Source organism: Malaya genurostris, chromosome 2, assembly GCF_030247185.1.
Source record: "Malaya genurostris strain Urasoe2022 chromosome 2, Malgen_1.1, whole genome shotgun sequence".
In the NCBI taxonomy this organism is placed as follows: domain Eukaryota; kingdom Metazoa; phylum Arthropoda; class Insecta; order Diptera; family Culicidae; genus Malaya; species Malaya genurostris.
Window position 1 is genome coordinate 207,923,948 of NC_080571.1, and position 23,230 is coordinate 207,947,177.

Consider the following 23,230-nt stretch of genomic DNA (forward strand, 5'->3'; position numbering starts at 1 on the left):
GGACTCATGATGAGAAGGTAACAACGCTAGCAGCGATGCCTTCAGGACATAGAACTGCTTTTGGAACTCTTGAAGAATACGGTCGTTTTCGTCATCTAGTTGTTCCAAAGCCTCAACTTTCACATCAGGATCAGATTCAGCATGTTTCTGAACCTCTGCATCCTCAAGTAATAATTCTAGCTTGCTCCGAATCACGAAAAATTCTTTATAAACTTCATCCAGTCCTTGCAACCGCAGATCTACCTGTCCGTTGTCTCGCTCTTCTTCAAACTCATCAACAAAGAATTGTATGCCATCTAACAACTTTCGGAGCTGCTGTTCCCGCTTTCGCAGGCATCGTAACTCGGTTACCATTCCAAATCACTGTAAAAGACACCGAACACGGAATGTTTTAAACACTGAGAATCACTAGTGCACGTTTACCGTAATAGATTGACTGACCGACTCGACGTTCCACACAGTTATCGCGTTAAACCGAGATTGACAGAAATTGCAACCTACAACAGAGGAGATTCGACTGAGGTGAACAACCAGCGAAATTGCAACATGTCTCGAGACCAACTAATTATCAAGGACACACTTGCCAAGAAAAAAAGATATGCATACGCTTCAATGATTTATTTTTAGCCAAACCACATCAACACATGCGCCACATGCAATTGCGCCACCACATATCATGCACTCTACTCCCTGCAATTTCCAGATGTCGTTGATTGGCCCCAAAACTCGATGTTCTACAATAACCGTTGTCCAAGCCTCTGCAGGGATGCACGCTTGCCTCAGCAATGGCGTCGACTGAATTCTCGATGGCGTCGATCGGCGTCCAAAATGGAGAACTATTCTTCTTCCTCTATTCAAGTGCTATTACAATGTAACTTAGCGGTCGAAATTGCGTGTTCACTGTCCGATTTAAAGTTCACTGACCGCGAGTCTTTTCATGCACAACGTTAATTACAGAGTATGTCCGTTCTTAAGTGTCCGATAACCGCACTGATTACGGATCCGGCTCGAAGGACCAATGTTTCCGCGTATAACCGGGTTCTTCGGACACTTATAAAATTCAGTAAAATTGCACCAAGAAAAACTCTTTATTCCATGAGCAGAAAAAATGTATTAACGCGGAACGGAATACGTGTATTTCACGCGACGGATTGAATTATTCTGACCAATCTAATATATAAAATTGCTGGCCGGCTTTTATACGACATCAGAGGAACTATTCGTACAAGATCGGGTACTACCTGTGCTCGAGGAGTGAAACAGATAAATACGATATGTGCAAACGAGAGCGATCTGATAACAATTTGTGGATCGTATTGGGGATGTTCAAGTTTCCCTAATAATGCATTTCTATCTCGCACAAACAGAGATCCAATGCAAAAAAAATTATCTAAAAACTCAATCAGCCACGTAAAGCTTGACGGAAATAGGCCTGAATAAAAAGATCTTTGAAAAAAAAGAGTGTGTGTCAAAATGTGTGCACACACTGACGAGTGACGTGTACAACAGTAGAGTACTCGTCACTCGTCAGTGTGTGCACACATTCAATTTCAATTGAATTGAATGAAATTTTACAGCACTGGTTCCTTGTAATATTAATAGATTAACATTTTTCATCTCATCATTGAAGAATTCGACGTATAAAACAAAATACGTCTTATGAGTAAGAGTAAATGCTTGGATATAAATAACATTTCAATTCTTATTACACCCAAACCTCTGTTTATGTAAACTTTTTTTACGTTACCTCTTTTTACGAATTATTTTTACGAACAAAATCCCAAATAATGTAATCTTTTTTTACGAACAAAATCCCAAATAACGTAATCTTTTTTTACGAACAAAATCCCAAACAACGTAAACTTTTTTTACGAACCTACTTCGTAAAAAGAGGTTTTTGCATACAATGAAAATCATTTCCGGCTCATATATATTCCATGGATTTGTTGATATTCCTTGAAAACCCTTACAATATGAGTATTTTTGGAACGGGTTCGTTGAGTAACACCATCTCGTGACGGAGAAGGCTATTAGTTCAGTCATGTTTAATAGTTTGCGATTAGCGTGCACCCAGAAGTGAAATGTCAAAACTAATTGAGCATGATGCCCACATACAGGTGTGAACATTTTCATATTTAATTGTGCATTTTTTTAACAAAATAAATATCGCCTATAAATAATGGAGAATTACGCTCTTTTAGACCTACCGTCTTCACTTTCAACAGTTATGAAGTAGTATTTAACTTCGCTCATGAATGTTATGAATAGTAGAACAAAATTAAAATGAAGTTACTTTGATTGCGATATTTTTTTCATTGCGTTCGTAACATTGGATTTAAATTAACCTTATCTTTTCCCTCAGGAAAAGTTGGAATGTAAAAGAAAATTATTATTTTTTATAAATTGTCTATGAATTAAAAGTGCATATACTAAGCGATCTGCCCCTTGCTGTGAACTGTCAAAACTTTTGCAAATTTGAAATTTCTATATTTATTTTCTAAAAAGTAACTGAAGTTCATTCAACAGACGAACCATTAAAGAATTGGACAAATAGGAAGTTTGTTGAGCACTGAAAAAATGGTCATAAATAGTATGATAAGTGCAATACAGTAAGCAAAAGAACAAGCTATACTTATTACTTTTACTTCAATTGATACCTCTCGTTGAGGCGAAATTAGGTTTATTCATATAATAAATTGTTTTGTTTTGAAGCATTTAATTATTTATTAAACAACCTGATATTGTATATTTCTATTACCGTAACCGTAGTTTTTCAAATCAAGAAATTGTAGTACATTATTCGGAAATGTTGGTAAAATTCTGGAACTAATATTAAGATTAATTTGTTCAGTTATGCGTGCACATTTCACACATATTTATATAAATAGAGATTTTTATTATAACAAAATGTTCTCATCCGAGTTAGTATCAGATTGCGATTCTAAACTGTATTTACAGCTAATTTTACTGTGATGTCCCTCACGAATCGCAAAAGTGATCCTTGTTGCCTTTCTCATATAGAAAGGTTATGCAATCACTGTGAAAACCGACTTTTGAACCGAGGCCCGGAGGGCCGAGTGTCATATACCATTCGACTCAGTTCGTCGAGTACGCAAAATGTCTGTGTGTGTATGTGTGTGTGTGTGTGTGTGTGTGTGTGTGTGTGTGTATGTGTGTGTGTATGTGTGTATGTAACGTTTTTTTGCACTAACTTTTCTCAGAGATGGCTGAACCGATTTTCACAAACTTAGATTCAAATGAAAGGTCTTGTGATCCCATAAAAAATTCCTGAATATTATTTGGATCCGACTTTCGGTTCCGGAATTATGGGGTAAAATGTGCAAAAAATTGTGAAAATAAGTGCACTAACTTTTCTCAGAGATGGCTGAACCGATTTTCACAAACTTAGGTTCAAATGAAAGGTCTTGTGGTCCCATACAAAATTCCTGAATATTATTTGGATCCGACTTCCGGTTCGGGATTTATGGGGATAAATGTGCAAAAAAAAGAAAATATGTGTTCTAATTTTTCTCATAGATGGCGCAACCGATTTTCACAAACTTAGATTCAAATGAAAGGTCCTGTGGTCCCATGCATAATTCCTTAATTTCATGCGAATCCGACTTCCGGATCCGGAATGATGGGGTAAAATGTGCAAAAAATTGTGAAAATAAGTGCACTATTTTTTCCTCAGAGATGGCTGAACCGATTTTCACAAACTTAGGTTCAAATGAAATGTCTTGAGGTGCCATAAAAAATTCCTGAATGTTATTTGGATCCGACTTCCGGTTCGGGAGTTATGGGGTAAAATTTGCAAAAAAAAGAAAATATGTGTTCTAATTTTTCTCATAGATGGCGCGACCGATTTTCACAAACTTAGATTCAAATGAAAGGTCCTGTGGTCCCATGCGTAATTCCTGAATTTCATGCGGATCCGACTTCCGGATCCGGAAATATAGGGTGAAGTGTGTTAAAAATTGTATACTATCACTGAAAATGGGGAAAAATCTTTAAAAAAAATCTAAATCGACCTCAAATCTTTTCCAATTGATTGTTTTTATCAGTAGACGGTCAAACAAACCGATTTCGGTTATTCTTTCAAGAATCGCAGAGAATTATTTTGAAGAATACCACAGTATTATATATGATAGTATGATTGATATGAGAAAGGCATCATTACACCACTAGGTGGATTAAAACAGGTTTTTTTTATTCTCTTCCATAACATCACCATCACCGCCCACGGAAGACCGCTCCAGTCGATAAATAATATGTAGTGGTAATTATATTTTGTTCAACCTTCCAATATTTGCCAGTTAAAAATTAAATAACAAAAAAATATTGCAAGTTCAAAACCGTTGATTTTGCAGGTCAGAAATCGCATGTTCGAAGGATTCTTAGTACCAGTTAGCATCGTCCTTTATTTTTTCGAATCTACTGAAACAGAAAGTCAAGTTCCGAATGATGAGAACGTTGTAACAAGACTTTCATTTTAATATTAGAAATTAATTTTAACGTCGACAAAAACTTTATCTAAAAACTTGATAAATTATGGACATAAATAAACACATGAACGGATAAGTGAGTAAACATACGGTATGACAAAGCATAGTAACACTCATATATTTATAAGAGATTGAGTATTGGATATACCATAAGAATAACATAAGAATTGTAAAAAATATTATATAAGAGAATCCTAGACTTCGGTGGTAAGAAATTTTAATCTATGAACGGGTCTTTTCTACAGGGAATGGAAATGTTATTATAACCCTGTATATTTTCACTTTTCTGCACGAAAATTATGCACCAGATGTATTTTGCTGATCACATAATAAAAATCGCGATTGATTGACACAAGTTGAAGACATATATCACAAAAAAGCCCATATGAAAAGATGATCCAGTCTAATTGAGTTGGTATTAACTTAAACCGAATGGCATGACGATAATCACATGAACATTAGGAAGTACTAGGCACGCAGACACATGTGACGTAATCTTACGACCCTGCCAGTTATTGTGCAGATGCTGCAGAGCTGAACTAATATCCACGGCAGACGGTGTAGGTTTCAGCCTAATGACCGGTTGGTAACCAGCAGAGCCAGATGAAGAAAGTCAGTTTACTTACGTGTTTGGAGTGTGCGCTCCCATGACCGCAATTATGCTGTCGTTGCTGACTTTGCACAGTCCCAGCATATAAAAGTACCAGTGAGCGCACCTGTATCCGTAAAATCCCACTTCCGTGGCAAGTGATTCCGCATAGTACTCGGGCGCCCGGTTGTGATTACACTCGCCGGTGGTCATCATTGATTGGCTGCTGCACCCCGGCTGCAAGACACCACCGTTGACGTAGAAATCTGCGTGACCGCTGGGTTGCAAAATGCCTCTGGCAAACACATCCGTGTGAATCACCTGAACGAATTCCGCATCCGACTGATCCAGTTTGAATTCATTTTGAGCCGTGATGAACATCGGTTTAGCAGGGTCCAAGCCGGTTATGCGTCGCAATTTTCCCGTTCGGATGTAATTGGCTATCATGCCGGAAGTCTGACCCCCGAGGCTGAACCCCACGATGTGAATGTCATTCAGCGTAAACATTCTTCGGTCGAGCATGTAGTCCAACAGCAGAGCGGTACAATTGGCAACCGTGGGCAGATTGCGTACTGCCTGGTAATAGCAGGGTTCTAGCGCCAAGGGTTTGTAGTCCAGCGAAATGATGTTAAATTCCCCGTAGTTTAGGTAGGCTGGTCTAATCGAGGTATTGGGAGCGTAGTCGCGGTGACCCGTGTAACCGTGGATCAGAACGATCAACGGCCGCTCCGGAACGAACGGGGCTCGATCTATTGTTTCCGGCTTGAACATATCCAGCTGTGTCGGATTGCTCTGGGTTTTTCTGAAATCAAATGAAAAGTTGAAAAATTAACTGTAGTTATTTTGAAACCAATTTACGAAACGGAATGTATAAATGTAACGTTTTTGTTAGTTTCGGTAGGACGGTAGGATCTACCCAAGAAGCACATGTAACTTGTTCATAAAAAATAAAAAACAAAACAGATGCTGCATAATGGTCGCATGACAAACACGACGAAACAAGTGACAATGGAGTCAAAATAATGTTACGAATTGACATCTCATCATACTAAGTTACAATAAGCTCCAACGTAACTTTTCGGTAATCTAACTTTTATGACGTTATGACTATCGAATAGCACTTAGATTTTGAGTAGATATAGTGAGTTTAAAGAATATTGAATTCTATATTTCAGCTCCCATTATCGGATGCCAAATTTTGGCCGTAAATGTTGAATGGGAAAAACATCAACAAATTGTAACTTGACACAAACTTATATTTTCTGTTTCATTCCCAAGTAGCAATCCGCAACTAGTTCTGATACGACAAAGTCCAAACTATGTTGCAACAAGAGCACGAATATGTTTTTTATGTTATACTGGTTAAAACATGGTGACAGCAATGTTTCATCATAACATAACTAGTTACGAAATAGATATTTTGGTTTCCAATCATAACATCTTTGTGTCATATTGAATTAAATATAATTTATAAGCTATCGTTACTTAATCCAAACATATCTTTAGTCACAAAAATGTTTCTAGCCACTAGTTGAAAGTAAGTTTATTTGACTTCAATAGTAGCAACCCATAACTAGTTTTGATACCACTTAACCCAACTGTGTTGCAACAAGAGCACGAACATGTTTTTATGTTATACTGGTTAAAACAAGGTGACAGCAGTGTTTCTTTATAACGTAAACATTAAACTAACTATCATTTGTAAGTTATCGTTACTTGATTCTAACATATCTTTAATCACAGCTATGCTTTTAGCTACTTGTTGAAAAAAGGTTTATTTTCCGTTGTGAAACCATTATAAATACCTTAGCTTATATGTGAATCGTTACTGTGAATTGATATAGCAATAACTTAGATATTATAAGATTATAACATATAATTTTTTCATTGATTCAGATAGTTATCGGTAAGTTTTACCAACGTTATGATAACGAAAATGCAAACAAAACAACCTTTATTGGCTTGAATATGGCGAACACAATATGGAGTCTCAAAAAGTGTATGAAACGTAAAAAAAACCAGGATATTACTTTTTTCAAAACTACTTTTTGCCGAAAATAGTGAAAGGCAAAATAGTCATTTTTGTTCTATGCACTGTCATAAACACGAAGAAAATAATATAGGGATTGAACATCGAATGTGATAATATTACAATTCTCATGATATATGAATTGAAAATGATGAGGAATCACGCTACTTGGAATAATTTTGAGCATTCTGAACATAGGGTTATTTTGTTGTTTATTTTTTATATCTTTATAAAGAGATTTTGATTGAAGGCGCATGAAAAACAGTTAAGTAAAATTGAATTCCGCTCGACAGTTTTGAAATCGTTGTGAAATTTGTACCTTGTATCAAGTTTGTGATTTAAAGTACTCTACTGCCTTTTTATTGATGATAGAAAAGTATTCTGGATTCATTCAATGTTTATAATGTCGATGGTGACTAAGTTTCAACTAGTTTACTTGCAAACAAGTTATTTTCAAGTTATGAAAAAATAAGTTATTTCAGTAAGGCATTACAACGTAACGACAACTCATTTTCAGCCTGCTTAACAACTAGTTGAAACTGCGCTTTTTGAGTCATGCAAGTGGTTAGATGTTAGTAACAATCACTCAAATATCTGGTTGCAAACTAGTCACAAACAAGCTAGCGTAACAAAAATTGTTACTTGGGTTGTGACTGATGTGCGCGCTGAATCGAATCGAATATTCTTTACTGAGAAGTTGTTTGGCAACCCTTGGTAAGTCGTACAAGCTCCGCGTCTTACGCTTTGCAGGTTACATAGCAGTTATAATGCACGTTGCAAAGTCTTCAACTTGTTCCATGAATTTGTGTCATATAAGTTACTGTCATTGAAGTGTAATAACGTGTGTGCTACTTGGGTATGTATTCATATATGCGGTGCAACCAGTTTATCCAAGTGGCTTGCACGATTGAGTTTCAATTTTATTCTCAAATGAATGTTAAGCCTGACTTTTTGGATGAAAGATCAGTTCTTCCCAACGTTTTATGGAAAATTGTTTACATTTTATGATTGTAGATTTTAATTCCCTAATAAAAAAGTTAGCAACATTGCTTCAATGAATTTGTATTAGATTACGCTACACAAAATAAAAAAAAACTAAATATTTTCTGTTACAAAAGCAGTTTTCCGGAAAAATAAATAGTTTTACGACAACATTCCATATCTCTTGCCTTCGGGTGTTAAATTAAAGGTTCCTATTTTGCGGATTTACTTATAGAAGGTACGTAAATCTTTATATCGCAAAAATTTCTGCAAGAGGAAATCCATATAGGAATGTGTTTGTTGCTAATCAAATGTGTCAGTGGAAGTAAGCTGAAACTGAAATAATTTTTCTCGAGCAGTTTAAGAGAAAACAGAACAGTTTTAGACTAAGATTTTCAAATTCCTTGAATTGTAATTTTAAGCAGAATTAACTGATTGATTTATTTTTATTACATTTCTTTTTGTGGAATTTGACCTACGGTTTCAACAGACTTCACACCCGATGCATAGCGTACAGAATCATTGCATGGTTGGTGCTACTATCCTACTGAGGCTTAAAATTCTTCCAGGTCGGGACATGAACATACGACAACCGTCTTGTACGTTCGGGACAGAAGAAACCAAGTACACTATTGTGTAGTGAACAATAGAACGACCTCGAAATGAGTGAACCAAACAAACAAAAGCTACTGCCGATACGAAAGAATACAATTATTGTTGACTTCAGGCAGTGCAAAATTCGAGAACTTGAAGTTTTGCTCAAGGAGCAAATGCATCTTGACATTAAACGTGTGCATTTACTTCAATGCAATAAGACAAATAATGTTGTTTACATCCAGTTTTATACAGAGTTGGATGCAATTCAATCCACAAAAGACAATAATTGCTGATCCTATCAATGAAACATTACTCGTGAACTATTCTCTTCACCGGCGATGCTCTACCCGTGCGGCGAGCAGTTTGTATATATTCCGTGTCTGCTTTATTCATTCTTTTCTTCCACTCAGAGAATTGAACCGCTTGGCAAAGCAAGCAAGCATCTTATATGCACTCTGTTGACTCACAGTGAGTTCGTTTCGAAGCATTTAGGTAGAAAGCTATTCGGTGGTGATGATGACTCGCGTTGAGTCGAATTTTCTACTCACGGTGATTCGTTCTCTGCGATGTATGGCGGTACAACTGAATGACCGCCCAGGATAAAATTTTATTCCTGTATAAAGCTTATAAGAAAGATGTCGAATCTTTTTGAATTGTCTTCACTGCACATTTCTTCGGTGTTTGCTATACTTTAATCGTGATTTGTAGCGTTAGGGACAACTTTGATACCTACCAGAATATGTTATTGATTAAACATCAAACTGTAAAGGGTTATTAATGGAGCGTTTTTGTGTGTCGTAAATATGTAACTTTCACTCCTATTCCGTAGTTCTATAATAAATTCATTTTGTGTTTCGATCGAGTTCGACTTTTCCAAACAAATTATACCTCATTCGAAATGCCAAATTGGTATTTTTCATTCGGTCGAATGTAGGGTTGTTTATTATGCCTGAGAAGTAATAGTCCCAAGTTTTTGTCAATTATTATTGTTTCTCATGATCGTGAAACTATTTATATACCGATTACAAAGCCATTCGACGATCGTTTCCTTAATAATTATAAACATATGTGATGATTGCTTTTAATTTCATGTTAATCATTCATAATAAACTAATAGTATTTGTATTGACTTCGAGACAAGTTGTGTCGAACCAAGTCAACTACCAAAAAAGTTGAGACCAACTTTGATGATAAACACTATCAGTTCGTACAAATACTAGAAGAACCATAAACACCAAATAATTCCGTCACATTCAATATACAGGGCGTTAGAGCTACAATATAATAGAAACTAAAACCGAAATAGAACTTCTATAATTTTGTATAAGGCACTAATTTGGAGGCCAACATAAGATTTTACTGAAGAATGATATTTCTATTATTATCAAAAACAAACAAACTCTCTACAGTTACTTGTTGGAAACTGTGCCATTGATAATCGTGCAATGAAGACCTTCCGCAGTTTCCAATAACGAAATAAATATCTAAAAATCAAGTATCATACAATCAAACACAACAAAATTATCTGTCTCGTGACATTAGTGACGTTAAATAAAGTGGAATTAAATGCATATTTTTTTTCTTGATCCTATATTCTCCTACTATCTCCTGATTATGTGATAACAGAATTATATTTCATTTGGACTCTTTGTATGTGATCCTTGAAGTATTCACGTAAAAATTTTTTTGCTCAGCACAGTTTTAAGGTAAATAATACAATGAGTAGTTTCAAAACTGAATGTGTGATATGAGTAACAAAAATTCTAAATCGCACTATCTGACAAATCGATAAACCACGCGGATTGTGTTATTTTTCAAATTGAAATCGTTTCCTCTGTAATATGAATATTGTAAAATGTTATGAAATTGAATTTACAATTTCTTCTAGCGGATGTTCTTTTTTAAAAAAAAGCTAAACCGATCACTTCGGGAGTCAATTGTAGAACATTTTATTTTCAATACATTCTTGACAGCAATATCAGATTGTAATCTTAATTTGATTTCAGCTCATCAATTTCTCAACTGATATCACATTACGTTATTATTTTGCTGTTTGCTTTTGGAAGCAAAACTTACGAGGCAATAGTTTTGTGAAACTCCAAAAATGATAATATTAAATGCAAAAATTTAATGAATGCATTAAAATAGGACTAAGTTAATAAGGCGATACAAAAATGCAAAAGTAAATTTCAATGGAACATCTATTCCTCCAATTTTATGTTGCGTTTTACAAAATGCTTCGACATCCTGTGGCAGTTGGCCGGAACCACAACCGTGATTCTCAATTTAAAAGTCTTAATTTCCTGATCGTAGTACAGTTATTCTAATCGATAATTTGCGTAGATGTATGGTAAAAGATGCTGAATGAGTATTTAGTTAGTAATGACTATTTCTTTGTTAGCCATTCTTCTTAATTGCTTTGATTTTTGCAGAGCAAGCAGTTACATGGCGTCTCAGTAGGTTCAAACGTTGTGGAAAACCCTGCACTCCTATTACTTCTATAAATGAAATCTATGCGAAGAAGCGTTAAATTGTGTTTAATATAATAAAAACATGAGAAAATAAATCATCCCTGGAATTAAAAGATTAGACTTGCCTCTATAATCAATATTCAGAATATATTTTTGTCACTCTATTTGCATTGCATATTGATATTGCGTATTGGACTTGATCATTCATAATCATATGTGATTTAAAAAATATCACTGTAGATATTTCAGTCCATTTTCAAATCATAAATAAAATAAATATCAAACCAACCCGAAAGAGAATCAAAAGTGTTGCTACAGTTATATGTGGAAAATAATTCCTTTTATTTTATTTCTTATATAAGCCATATAAACTGCAAAATTTTCACTTTACAAAAGTGATTGCCTTCAGGTGATTCAACTCCAGCTTTTTTAAAATCTATCTGCCATTACTTGCCGCAAAATTTCAACAGCACGGAGTACGAACGTGAGAATAGTATTCGGTGAAATCTGAATAAACTGTTTCATTAGTTTTATTGCAGTAGGAAGTACATTATATGTACATTAGTATACGATTTTAAACGACGTTTTGAAGTAGACTATCAGTTTTATTTATCAGTTTAATTTTTATCCAACCCAATCGTTTCGCCATCTTCCAATAATAAGTAATGATATTACGTTTAAAGTTTTCCAAGCTAATTTGTGATGTTCAACGCACACTTTTTATCAGGGCAATATCTACGAGACAATTAAACTAAGCAAAATAAAAAATTGCTTTCATCGCATCGCTAATTTTTGTCTTCAATTTTTTTCGTACACTTGCATTCATGATTGCTGGCATTTTGACTCGCAGTGAGTCAAAAATTGACTCAATGTAAGCGCTACTCGTGCCTGATGATACCTGCTCTTGAAATGGTAGAGAATGGCTCACGGCGGAATAGCAACAAGCATGAAAAGCAAGATCTCTTCTCTCTTGCGAGTCGCTCAGGCAGTCACATATTGAGCATAGCTTTTACCTCGTCCGGCATTACATGCTTTGCTGTCTCCGTTCTTGAATCGTTCGCAGGCGATGAACGTTAATGAGTTGCGTGAGGCGAATTTCAGCAACCCTGGACAATAACAATGTGCGCTGTGTGGAGCACGAGAACATTAAGTACAACATTCCAGTATATATAGATTATAGTGCTATAGAAGTGCGTGTGTGTGTCTTCCCTCAAGCGTCATCGATCCTTATATTCGCAAAACTATGTACCAATACGGAGAGATTCTCTCTATCGAAAAAGAAAAGTGGAAGAACTTTTTCCCGGTATTCTAAATGGCGTAAGTTTATTACGCATACACTTGAAGAAGGCTATACATTCTTATGTGATTTTCGGTCAAGATACAAGAATTCCGTGCAAATTACTTGTTACCTATGACAATCAGATGGTCACATGTCAATATTACCAAAAAGCTGTTCACTACGGTAAGCCATGTGATAAACTGGACAAGGAGACAACTACACCAAAGGACAACGGTGCTTCCTTCACACCAACCCCAAGCAACCCCTGTACACCTGTGACAGCCACCAACAACAATGAAGCATCCCGTTCAACGAATCCATCATCATCCCCTATAGAACAAAGTACACCAGCTGCAGTTAACAACTTACCCTCCAACCAACCAGCAACTGCAACCAATGTACAACAAGGTGCATCTACAGCAACTAGCAACGAAAAGAAGACGGAAATCGACAACAATACCATAGTTGAGGCAATGGATGACGAGACGAACCACGAACGAAGTGCCCCTCAATCCTCGCAGGAGGGAAATGGAACCTCCTCTCCCCCTAGAAAAAGGGTGACAACGAGATCCAACTCAAAAAAAATTATTTAAAAAATCGGCTCAATCGGCCACGTAAAGCTTGTACGCAAATAGGCCTGAATAAAAATATCTTTTAAATTTTAAACCTCACATACCATTGCTCAACGGGAGAAATGAAGTGAGATCGACTGGTAGATGAATGACGTTTTTGAGTGCGAAATTGGATCACAGGGGATCAACTAAAATCAAATGCCAATTTCTTTGCTAAAGATTGTCCCAGAAAGTATGGACGCACTTTGATTTCGCTGCAAGGGGAGGACGCTTAGAACAATGTGCCAATCATACATTAACACAATGCGTTGGTGCATTTATCAATATTGGCACTTTTGTGTTCATACAGTTGCACAGTTGCGGCACACAAAGGGCTCAGTTTTGACAAGTAGCTGTTTCATGGGGCACAGCATGGTACACTTAGACTCACAGTATATCACGTGTGTTTTTAGAGGCACAATATAGTTTGTGTTAAGCGACTCTCCCCTTGTTTCGCTGTAAATAATTCACAAGTGTTAGATATTCAAATTTTATTCGATAAACTAATAATATTAGACTACAACAACAGAATATTATTCTCTACATTTGCTACTTCGCCATTGTAGACTAGCTGGCGCACCTTCTTGCGAGCGGTCCTCATTAAATTCCGTACAGACTTTTTGGCAACAAGTTTTGACACTTTTTCCAATCTTTTTCGAACTGTTGAATGGTTTTGGCTGGCAAGACATGTTTCCTAAGATGTGCCGTTAATGCTCAAAATTCCTCAATTGGTTGAAGTTGTGGGCAATTTGGTGGATTCATGTCTTTTGGGACGAAAGTAACATTTTTGATAGTATACCATTCTACCGTTGATTTCGAGTAGTGGCAAGAAGCAAGATCTTGCCAGAAGACAACAGGATCCTTGTGGCTTCGAATTATGAGTAGAAGTCGTTTTTGTAAACATTCCTTGATGTATATTTCGCTGTTCATTGAAGCAGTGGTGATGAAGCTTTTCGAAATCTGCTACAAATTGCTTGCCAGATCATAGCTTTCTTACCAAATTTTTCGACTTCCATCGATGTCTCGGACTGGTTTAACGCTTGCCCTTCTCGCACCGTATAATATTGTGGTCCCGGCAAGGATTTGTAATCGAGTTTCACGTTGGTTTCGTCGTCCCTGATCGATGCTTCTTGTTTCGGACTAGTTTTGGTTGTTTCTGCTTCTTATAGGTTCGAAGATTCAAACGTTCTTTAGCACGAAGAACATTTGACTTCGAAGTGCCCACTTTTTTGGCCACATCCCGAACTGAAACCTCCTTCTTTTGCTCGAACGCCTTCAGTATACGTTTATCCAGCTAGGGTTAGCAGGACCTTTTTTCGACCCGTTTTCGGTTTATCCTCAAAGGTGTTATCCTCACCGAACTTCCTGATTGCATTTTGCACGGCTTTTTCACTTATTCCTTCCATTTTTGCTATCTTTCTCAGTGACAGTCCGCGTTCTGTGCACCAAATGAAAACGAATAAACAACTGCACAAGTGGTTAGAGAAGAGTGTAAATAACAGGACGCAGCCATAAAAATTGACATATTCTGAACCATTGCGAGATGGCAGCGGTTTTTGGTTGCGTCCTTACTTTCTGAGACAGTCTTTAGCCGGAAGTATTCTTTCCCCGGATTGAAGAAGGTTACGGACGGATTCATAACTATCTCTGAAAGCTTGGATTTCATTATTTTTATTATATATATCATAATTTCAGACCGTTTTTTCGTTGGGAAATGGAAAAAAGTTCTGCATTAGACGTGTTTTCTTGTGGCGTATGTGGACAACACTATGATTTTTTAAGAGCTCGCTCAAAAGTTCGCTTTTCGAGTCATTTCTAGTTCTGGTTTTACTTCTTGAGTGAGAGACAAAAATGAAAACATTTTAAATCAAACAGTTGAGTTGAGGTCAAACAGTTTATTTGCGATTTTCCAGCGACGACTTTCCACAGGGGAAAGTACGACAAAAATTAAATTTTGGCGATAAAGATGCGCATGAAAGTGTGTATTACACTTGTTAGTATTTGATATTATGATTCTTAGAAAAACTCCCTAGTCCTCTCACCCAGTAAAAACTAATCGATATCTAGATCTGGATTCTGGTCCTGAACACTGGATTAGAATATTAAGCTATCGAACAAGGTTTCTGGATCAGAATATTGAATCTGAACTTGGATTCTTGAAAGAGATTTTTTATCCGAATATGGATTCTGAACTTGACGCAGAATTCAGTACTTATATTCGGAACATGGATCTGCGTTCTAGACCTGCACGGAGAACCCTCCGATCATAAAATTAAGATATTGCAGTTTTTGAATCAATTATTTTCTTTTTGATTCAACCAATATTGTATTTGATTAGCATATATTCAAGTAGTTTAAAAAAGTTTTGAATGATGTCAAATGCCGGAGACATCTGAAAGCAAAACAATAATCGCAATGGAAAATCAACAATTTTTTTAGTTGAAATCTGTTTGCGTCGCACCAAAATGTTAATGAAAACAACATCGATGGTTAAAGCGTTTGGGAAAGTTGTGTTCATTCGATTTGAAGAAATGAATGATTCCATAACAAGTATTTATCGAACAGCGGTGTTGTGATAAAGTTAACCTCGTTCAAGATGAAAAAGATTTGGTGACAAATTGTAGAACGTTCCTAATTTGGTGTTATAAAACTCGAACAATTCAAACACATTTGTACTCCTGTACTGAGATATTGAAATAGAAAGAAAATTTCAATTCCCAGCGGTTGATGCACTCAAGCTCATATAAATTGACTAAAATTATCAGTACATAACTTAAGTTCCACCGTTTGAAGGCATCATCTTTCTATACTCATATTAGGCCAATTTATTAATTTCGCTAATTTACTCACCCCTCCGTGCACTTTCACTAGTTAAAAACGTTTTCTTAGCCCTGTTAATAACTAATGATATTGCATGTCAAATGAGGTACTTTTTATATTGGAACAATGATATTTATTTCATGTATACCAACATACCGAACTTTTTTCAAACAGATCATGACGTATATCAGTAAGTAGGGGAGACTGGGGCTAGTTGGCCGAGTGGCTTTTCTGGAAAGGCTATTATGCACAGTGGTGACATCTATAATGATTTTGGTGGAGCATTAAGTCACCCACGTACAGACGTAAGTTCAGGTGTTTTTGTGTTGTCATTTGTGCAGGAACACGTTTTTTTCTTTTTTCGGCACTGGTGAGTAAATTTCTGTTTTTGTACAGTAATGCGTATAACGCGGATCAATTTTTATTTGATTACCAAAAACGTGGTACCTATACAAAATGGCATCTCGGTTTCCAGTATAACCTTATTTTTATTTTTGTTAATCGTGATTGTTCTCGAAAACATTCATTGGGGCAGGTTGGCCGAGTTTTGTGCGGGGTTGGTTGGCCGAGTTGTAATTTTGGGCTGAGAGCAAAGTGCCTTTTGGATATTCGTGAAATGTTTTTTGGACGTCGTTGGATATTATGTTTATATTGATGATTATAAGGAAATACGAGGTCTGTTCAAAAAGTACCCGGAATTCTCATTTTTCTAAAAAAATATTTATTTATTCGTCTACATCTATATGGTCCCCTTCAAAGTAATCCCCCCTAGATATAATACACTTATGCCAGCGTTTTTTCCAGTCTTCGAAACACCCCTGATAGTCACTTTTTCTAATACTCTGTAGCACTCTCAGCGATTCTGCCTTTATCTCTTCAATCGATGAAAAACGCTGTCCTTTCATGGGTCTCTTCAACTTTGGGAACAGGAAAAAATCACACGGAGCGATATCTGGTGAATAAGGAGGTTGCGGTATGATTAAAGTCTTGTTTTTAGCCAAAAAATCACGATCAAAATTCAGCAGTTTTGGAACGAATTTTGCCTCATGCCCAAAACATTTGAAAAAATATGATGGCATGAGCCAACTGATATGCCAACTTCATCAGCAACTTCTCTAATAGTGATTCGGCGATCATCCATAATCATTTTTTCCACTTTTCCCACATTTTCATCGATTATTGACGTGCTGGGTCGACCGGAGCGTTCGTCGTCTTCAACGTCTTCGCGGCCATCTTGGAAACGCTTATACCACTCGTAAACACTTGTTTTTTTCATAGCAGACTCACCGTAGGCTCTCTGTAACATTTCGCACACTTGGTTACACTTTATTTCATTTTTCACGCAAAATTTAATACAAATTCTTTGACTCTTCAATTCTTCCATTGTTTAAACTAACAAAAATCGCCGAGCTCAAAAAAACACGTCTACACCAGCCGCTACAAGACAGAATGTAAACAATGAATACAGCTGAAAATTTCACCATACATTAGGGACATATGTACCAACACAATAAAAAAAAAATTTTGACCACCGGACTCTCCAGACGCGCGCAATTAAAAAATTCCGGGAACTTTTTGAACAGACCTCGTATATACATTGAAATAAGTAATGGAAATAAATTAACATTATTAAAGATGATCCCTATGTTCTTTGAATCAAATACCATCAAAACTTTTAGCATTTAGAATTCCTGACAGGATTTGTCGCAAATTGACCCTACCCCGAACAAAACTCGTCCATCAGTATAGCACCTGCTGCAGATGTAGGCCATCCTGAAAATGTCACACTTCTCTTCAAGACGAGCATGAGAATTAAATCGCGAATGAATTAAAAATTTTATCAATTCCCCAATAAAAGAAACATTGGAGGAGTAGAAAAATGAAACCAAGCATGCTGAAAAAGATCACTAATGCTGTCGAAATTAAGTCCAAAACAGTTGAAAAGGCTCAAAAAACAAGGAGGGGAAGTTTTTTAGGTTAATGATACATTTGAACTGTTTCACATATTTTTTCAAACTCGGTCAACCTACCTCGGCTCTGGCTCGGAATACAAAAATGACAGATTAGTTAAAACAACAATCGATTAGTTGTACCAAATTTTAACCGAGATTTCAGAAAATCAACTAATATTCTGGTTGAAATGGGATCGCGGGTGGTTCCGTGTGGAGTAAGATTGGGAATCCTGACAGATACCTTAACCTACACGGAGAACCCTTCGATCATAAAATTGCGATATCGCAGTTTTTGATTTTTGCGATAGTTGATTCAACTAATTTCTTTTTGATCCAACCAATATTGTTTTTGATTTGCATATATTCAAGTAGTTGAAAAATATGTTGTTTTGAATGCTGTCAAATGCCGGAGACAGTTGAAAGCAAAACAATAATCGCAATGCAAAATCAACAACTTTTTTAGTTTAAATCTGTTCGCGTCGCTTCAAAATGTCAACAAAAACAACATCGATGGTTAAAAACTTTGCTGAAATTGTGTTCATTCGATTTAAGAAATTTATGATAACAAGTGTTTACCTAACAGCGGTGTTGTGATAAAGTTAACCTTGTTTAAGTTGAAAAAGATTTGGTGACCAATTAGAAAATGTTAATGAATGATCATCTCGTAATCTTTCAGGTATAGGCAAAAATGTTATGCTTCAAATTCGATCCTTGATTTACTTCCAGCAGACTGTTTTACTTCCAGCTGTTTGATACCGATGATGATGTTCATGCATTAGCAATAAAACGCTTTTTGACATGAATTTAATTTATAAAAGTAATAGGAGCGAAGGGTTTCAAACACACAGAACGCGCTGCGATTGAATGGCGCGTTTGAATTGCCGTCGCAAAATTCCAATTCCCAGCGGTTGATGCACCCAAGCTCATATAAATTGACTAAAATTATCAGTGCATAACTTTAGTTCAACCGTTTGAAGGCATCATCTTGCAATACTTATTTTAGGTATATTTAATAATTTCGCTCATTTACTTTACTGATCTCGACTTGACATGATCATGGTCATACAAAAATCAAAATCACTTAGAGATCAGATCAGTTCTGATTTCGTAATGTTAATTTATTCCTTGGTTGAGATCACTTGAAATCAGCAGTGATCGGTGGTTTTCCCAGCCCTAATGATATTCCATGTCAATATAAAATACTGTTTATATTTTAACAACGATATTTATTTCATGAATCTCATCTTATTTAAAATTGATCATGACGTGTATCAGTAAGTATATTTTGAATATTTTCGCAAATCAATAACATTGTTCAAGTTGATTCAACTATTTGCAATGTCTAAAACAAATAAAACCGATTTATTTTTCAACTAACAGAATTTTGTTTCAATAACAACATCAGTTATTTCAACTAAAATATTTGTTGAAATTGAAAGGTATGTGTCCTCACTAATTGACAGCATTTTTTTCAAACAGTTAAATTAGTTGTTTCAACCATCGTTTCTGCTAATCGAAATACAAAAATGACAGTTTAGTTAAAACAACAATCGATTAGTTGTACCAAATTTTAACCAATCGAATTCAGATAATCAACTAATATTTTGGTTGAAATGGGATTGCGAGTGGTTCCGTGTAGATTCTGGACCTGGATTCTGAGCCAGAATTCTGTTTTCTGAACTTCTGACAGAGTTTTCGAAACTAAACTTTGAACCTATTGTGCACTTGAATTGTGAACCTGAATTGGGTTCTGGACCTGAGCTCTCTAGGATTCCTTAATCCTAAACCAGAAACTACACTACTGATAGAGATTCTAAACCTAGACCAGGATTCTGAGCCAGGACCCTGAAGCTGGATATCCGACAAGTTTTCTGGATCTGAATACTGAATCTGGACATGATTTTTGAACTAGAATTCTTAACCTAATTGCTTGGCTTGAGCTCTCGATGAAGGTTTCGTTTCTAAATCTGGAGCAGGATTCTGGAGCTACATTAGGGATTCCAAACAAGATTTTACTCAAAAAATCGAATCGAGAACCTGGAACTTGATCCAGATTTTGGATTTTAAATCTGAAGCTGGATTCAGAAACATAACTCTGGGATTGGATTCTGGGCCAAAATTTTGAATTATTAAGGACCTGATTTCTGGATCTGAGTTCTTGACCTTGGATCTGGATTTTGAATCTGATATAGAATTCTTTATTTCGATTCTGAGTCTGGACCTGGATTGCGTGTATGGATTCTAAGCCTAGATCTGATTCCGTACTATAATTGGAACTCAGAAACTGGAAGTTTGGTTCTGGGCCAGAATTCTGACCCCGGATCAGCTCCTGACAGAGTTTTTGAACCTAAACCTTGACACTTCACCTGGATTCTGAACCTAGTTTCAGAACATGGACCTGGCTTCTTGTGCGGAAATCGGAATCCGAATTTTAGGCCTGCATTTTGGACCTGGGTTATAGACCTGAACTCCTGACAGGAATACATAGGTTTTCGTGTGTTTTGGACATAAGTTCTGATCCCAGTCCTAGACTCTGGGTCTGAACGACAGAAATTGTAGATCTTAGCCTAAATTCTGAACCGGGAAGCAGGATCCTGGGTCTGAATTCCGAACATGAATCTGCATTCTAGAACTAATCTCAGGATTCTGAACAAGATTTTGGACTCGAAAATCATTCTGATCATCTGAATTCTTAACGAGGACCTGCTTTTTTCTGTATTTTTTGTGAATCCAATTCGAAACATTGAAACTATTTACACTCATTTTTATTTAACCAGTTCTTGGACGTAACAGCACTTAAATTTTCATCTTCTTACATTCGTTTTCTTTCTCACAAATCTCACAAGAATCGAATGATGCACTAATCACATCATTTTTGCAACTCATAGATTTTAATGGAATTATTTTTCGCTATGATATATAATGATAAGTATCGAAGCCCACCTGCTAACAATTTTGAGTTGACTACCCACTGAAAATGAGCTAAAACCCACTAGTTTAAAAAACACTGCTCTAAATGGTCATTCTTAAATTACGAATGAAGCAATTGATAAAAATGGTATTATGCGTTAAAAATGTTCGTAACAAATATCCCTGTCAATTCGGAGTAAGCCAGTTTTTAAGCACTTTTTTCAAGTAACCATTTATTGAATGCATATTTTAACCTTCACTAATGTGCACCAAAATCTTTGAGTAACGGCAATCACGCACCATCTTCTACATACACAATGAATTTCTAGTGTTTGGATTAAATTCTTCAATGGTAATTTGTGTCGCAACACCGTACCCTTTTTTCCGTGTTCATCAACCCACCATTTTGACATATTCTAGGACAAATGTGCAACAAAATTAATGCAACGTTTCACTGCTGTACCTTGTGTAAAGCCAAAAAGTGACATTCTCGTTCGGACATTGCCTTTCAGTCTCAAAACATTTCCAAAAATTCCAGTTGGCAGCAGCGCAAGAACATAATCCAATCAACAATCCATAAATCAAATCCTTCACCATTGTCTCACACAATCTCACGTCAACATTCACATTAGGTTAATTTTCATTTTCACATTGCACTTCATCTTCTCTTGGAAGTAAAATTGTTTTTCCTGCGGCCTGAACTGCGACCTGTTCCAATGCACTTTCAAGTAATTACTAGTAGGTTCTGGAAGGCGTTTTGCACCTTCCGTCGGTCTTATATGGCAAAGGCAAAGAAGCTACTGGCAGCTTTCTTCGTCCTGACGTCACGTCGCACCTCCAAGCAACAATAACTCATTTTCTTATCACCAATTCCGTCTGGGACAGCCGGCAAGCAAGTAGCGATTGAACGCACTGCACCTCATATTCATGTTAACGATGATCTACTGCCGAAAGCTCTTGTCACTTGACTTGCTGCCAACGGTGAGGTTTACTGGTTTCCCATAATTAAAATTAATTGTTGCCACCAGAGTCATGGAAGTTGTTCAGGCCGAAGCTCACTTGCTGTCATCCGTGAAATATCGAGTTGATGATAAGGTTCCCTCGAAAGGACACTGTAATCTAAGCTGATATGGTAATTGTTATTGGAAGTGGAACTCGATTGAGTTCTAGTGACTTGCATTTATTAGGTCTTTAGCGAAACTCAATTTTCAACCACTCCATTAGGTGAATTGATCATTATGAGCAGACCATGACTGGCGCTTTCATACAAATGCGGCTGAATCTTCCACTAATCGGCAATAAGTTTGCATGATATTACTTCCCGAAAACTGACACACCTTTCAAGAATTTTACAAATTGCAAATCTGTTACTCTGACTGTGACAAGCGCATTGTTAATTACCATTATAACGGAATTATCTGTCCCGAGCGGTTTCGTTACAACCCGAGTAGGTGTGCTCTGTTGATAACGGTTTCAATTTGTATTCACGTGAAGACGGATAATCACGATCCGCGGGTTTCGTTCTTAAGGCACGGGTCCTCAGCAATATCACTTTATAACAATCTGACCCAGAAACATTGTTGCGATTTTCAGTTGCTTTTCGACTGTTTGATGCATCGCTGTACTAATTGCTGTCAATTTGCTGAGTGTTGGAAGTCACCGCTAATGAAATGCATCGGCGACAGGTGTAAGTGTATACTTCCGAGTGACTATGATTAAATAATTTTCTAATTAATATTTATTAGAAAACCATGCTAACATGCAAAGTTGCATTTAATTTGTGCTATCGTACGTACAATTTAATTACCTATGTGTACTGTACTGCATGTGATCCATTTGGTACTTTTGATGTGAAATGCATCTTTATTTTCTGTATACGGGTGGAAATCAGAAACTCAAAGAAAAATACACGTAGAAATGTGGTCAGGTTTTAAATACTTACAGCTCAGTATATTTTGTATCAATTATTAATATTATTTCATTATTTGATTGGAAATATTTCTAAGATTCGATTTGAATGTATCAATCCTATAATTATAAATGATTGAATTTTGATTAGTAGCGAGCAGTGTCCTATTTTGTCTGCTAAAAATCTCCGCCATATCGTATTTCCCTGCCATAGATGACGGTTTTGAAGGAGTAAGCGATGTATCAAAGGGAAAGCATCGCTCTGATTGGTAAATCGATGCAAAAGCGAAGCTATTGTAAGCACGCTAATCTATAAATAGAAGCAAAATTATTGCTAACGTTTCAGTCCTACGTGTAGCATGCCAGAGGTAGGTTGTTGCTAGACAGCAAGACAAAAATTGCTTTAAAACGATTTGAAGCTTTAATTGGTATGCTTTGATTTTGTGTCATGCAAGCTCGGATGAAATTCCATGTTATGTCGTTTCGCCTGACTACTTGACAAAAACCCCAGGGTAAATGTTAAGTGCATAAGATAAATTTCTAATTTATATAAGATGAACTCGATTGATAATAAGAAA

At 36.3% G+C, this 23,230-nt stretch overlaps 1 protein-coding gene across 1 annotated transcript in view; it reads right to left on the minus strand.

Annotated features, from left to right (window-relative positions):
• LOC131427294 (pancreatic lipase-related protein 2-like) overlaps positions 1–21,652 on the minus strand; it is a 31,240-nt gene extending 9,588 nt beyond the window's left edge. Inside the window, exons 1-2 of the mRNA XM_058590350.1 lie at positions 21,208–21,652; positions 5,132–5,896 (exon numbers count right to left, since the gene is read on the minus strand). Coding sequence (XP_058446333.1) covers positions 5,132–5,896; positions 21,208–21,341 — 899 coding nt within the window. The 5' untranslated portion in view covers positions 21,342–21,652. The remainder of the gene's footprint in view (positions 1–5,131; positions 5,897–21,207) is intronic.
• Between the last annotated feature and the right edge of the window lie 1,578 nt (positions 21,653–23,230).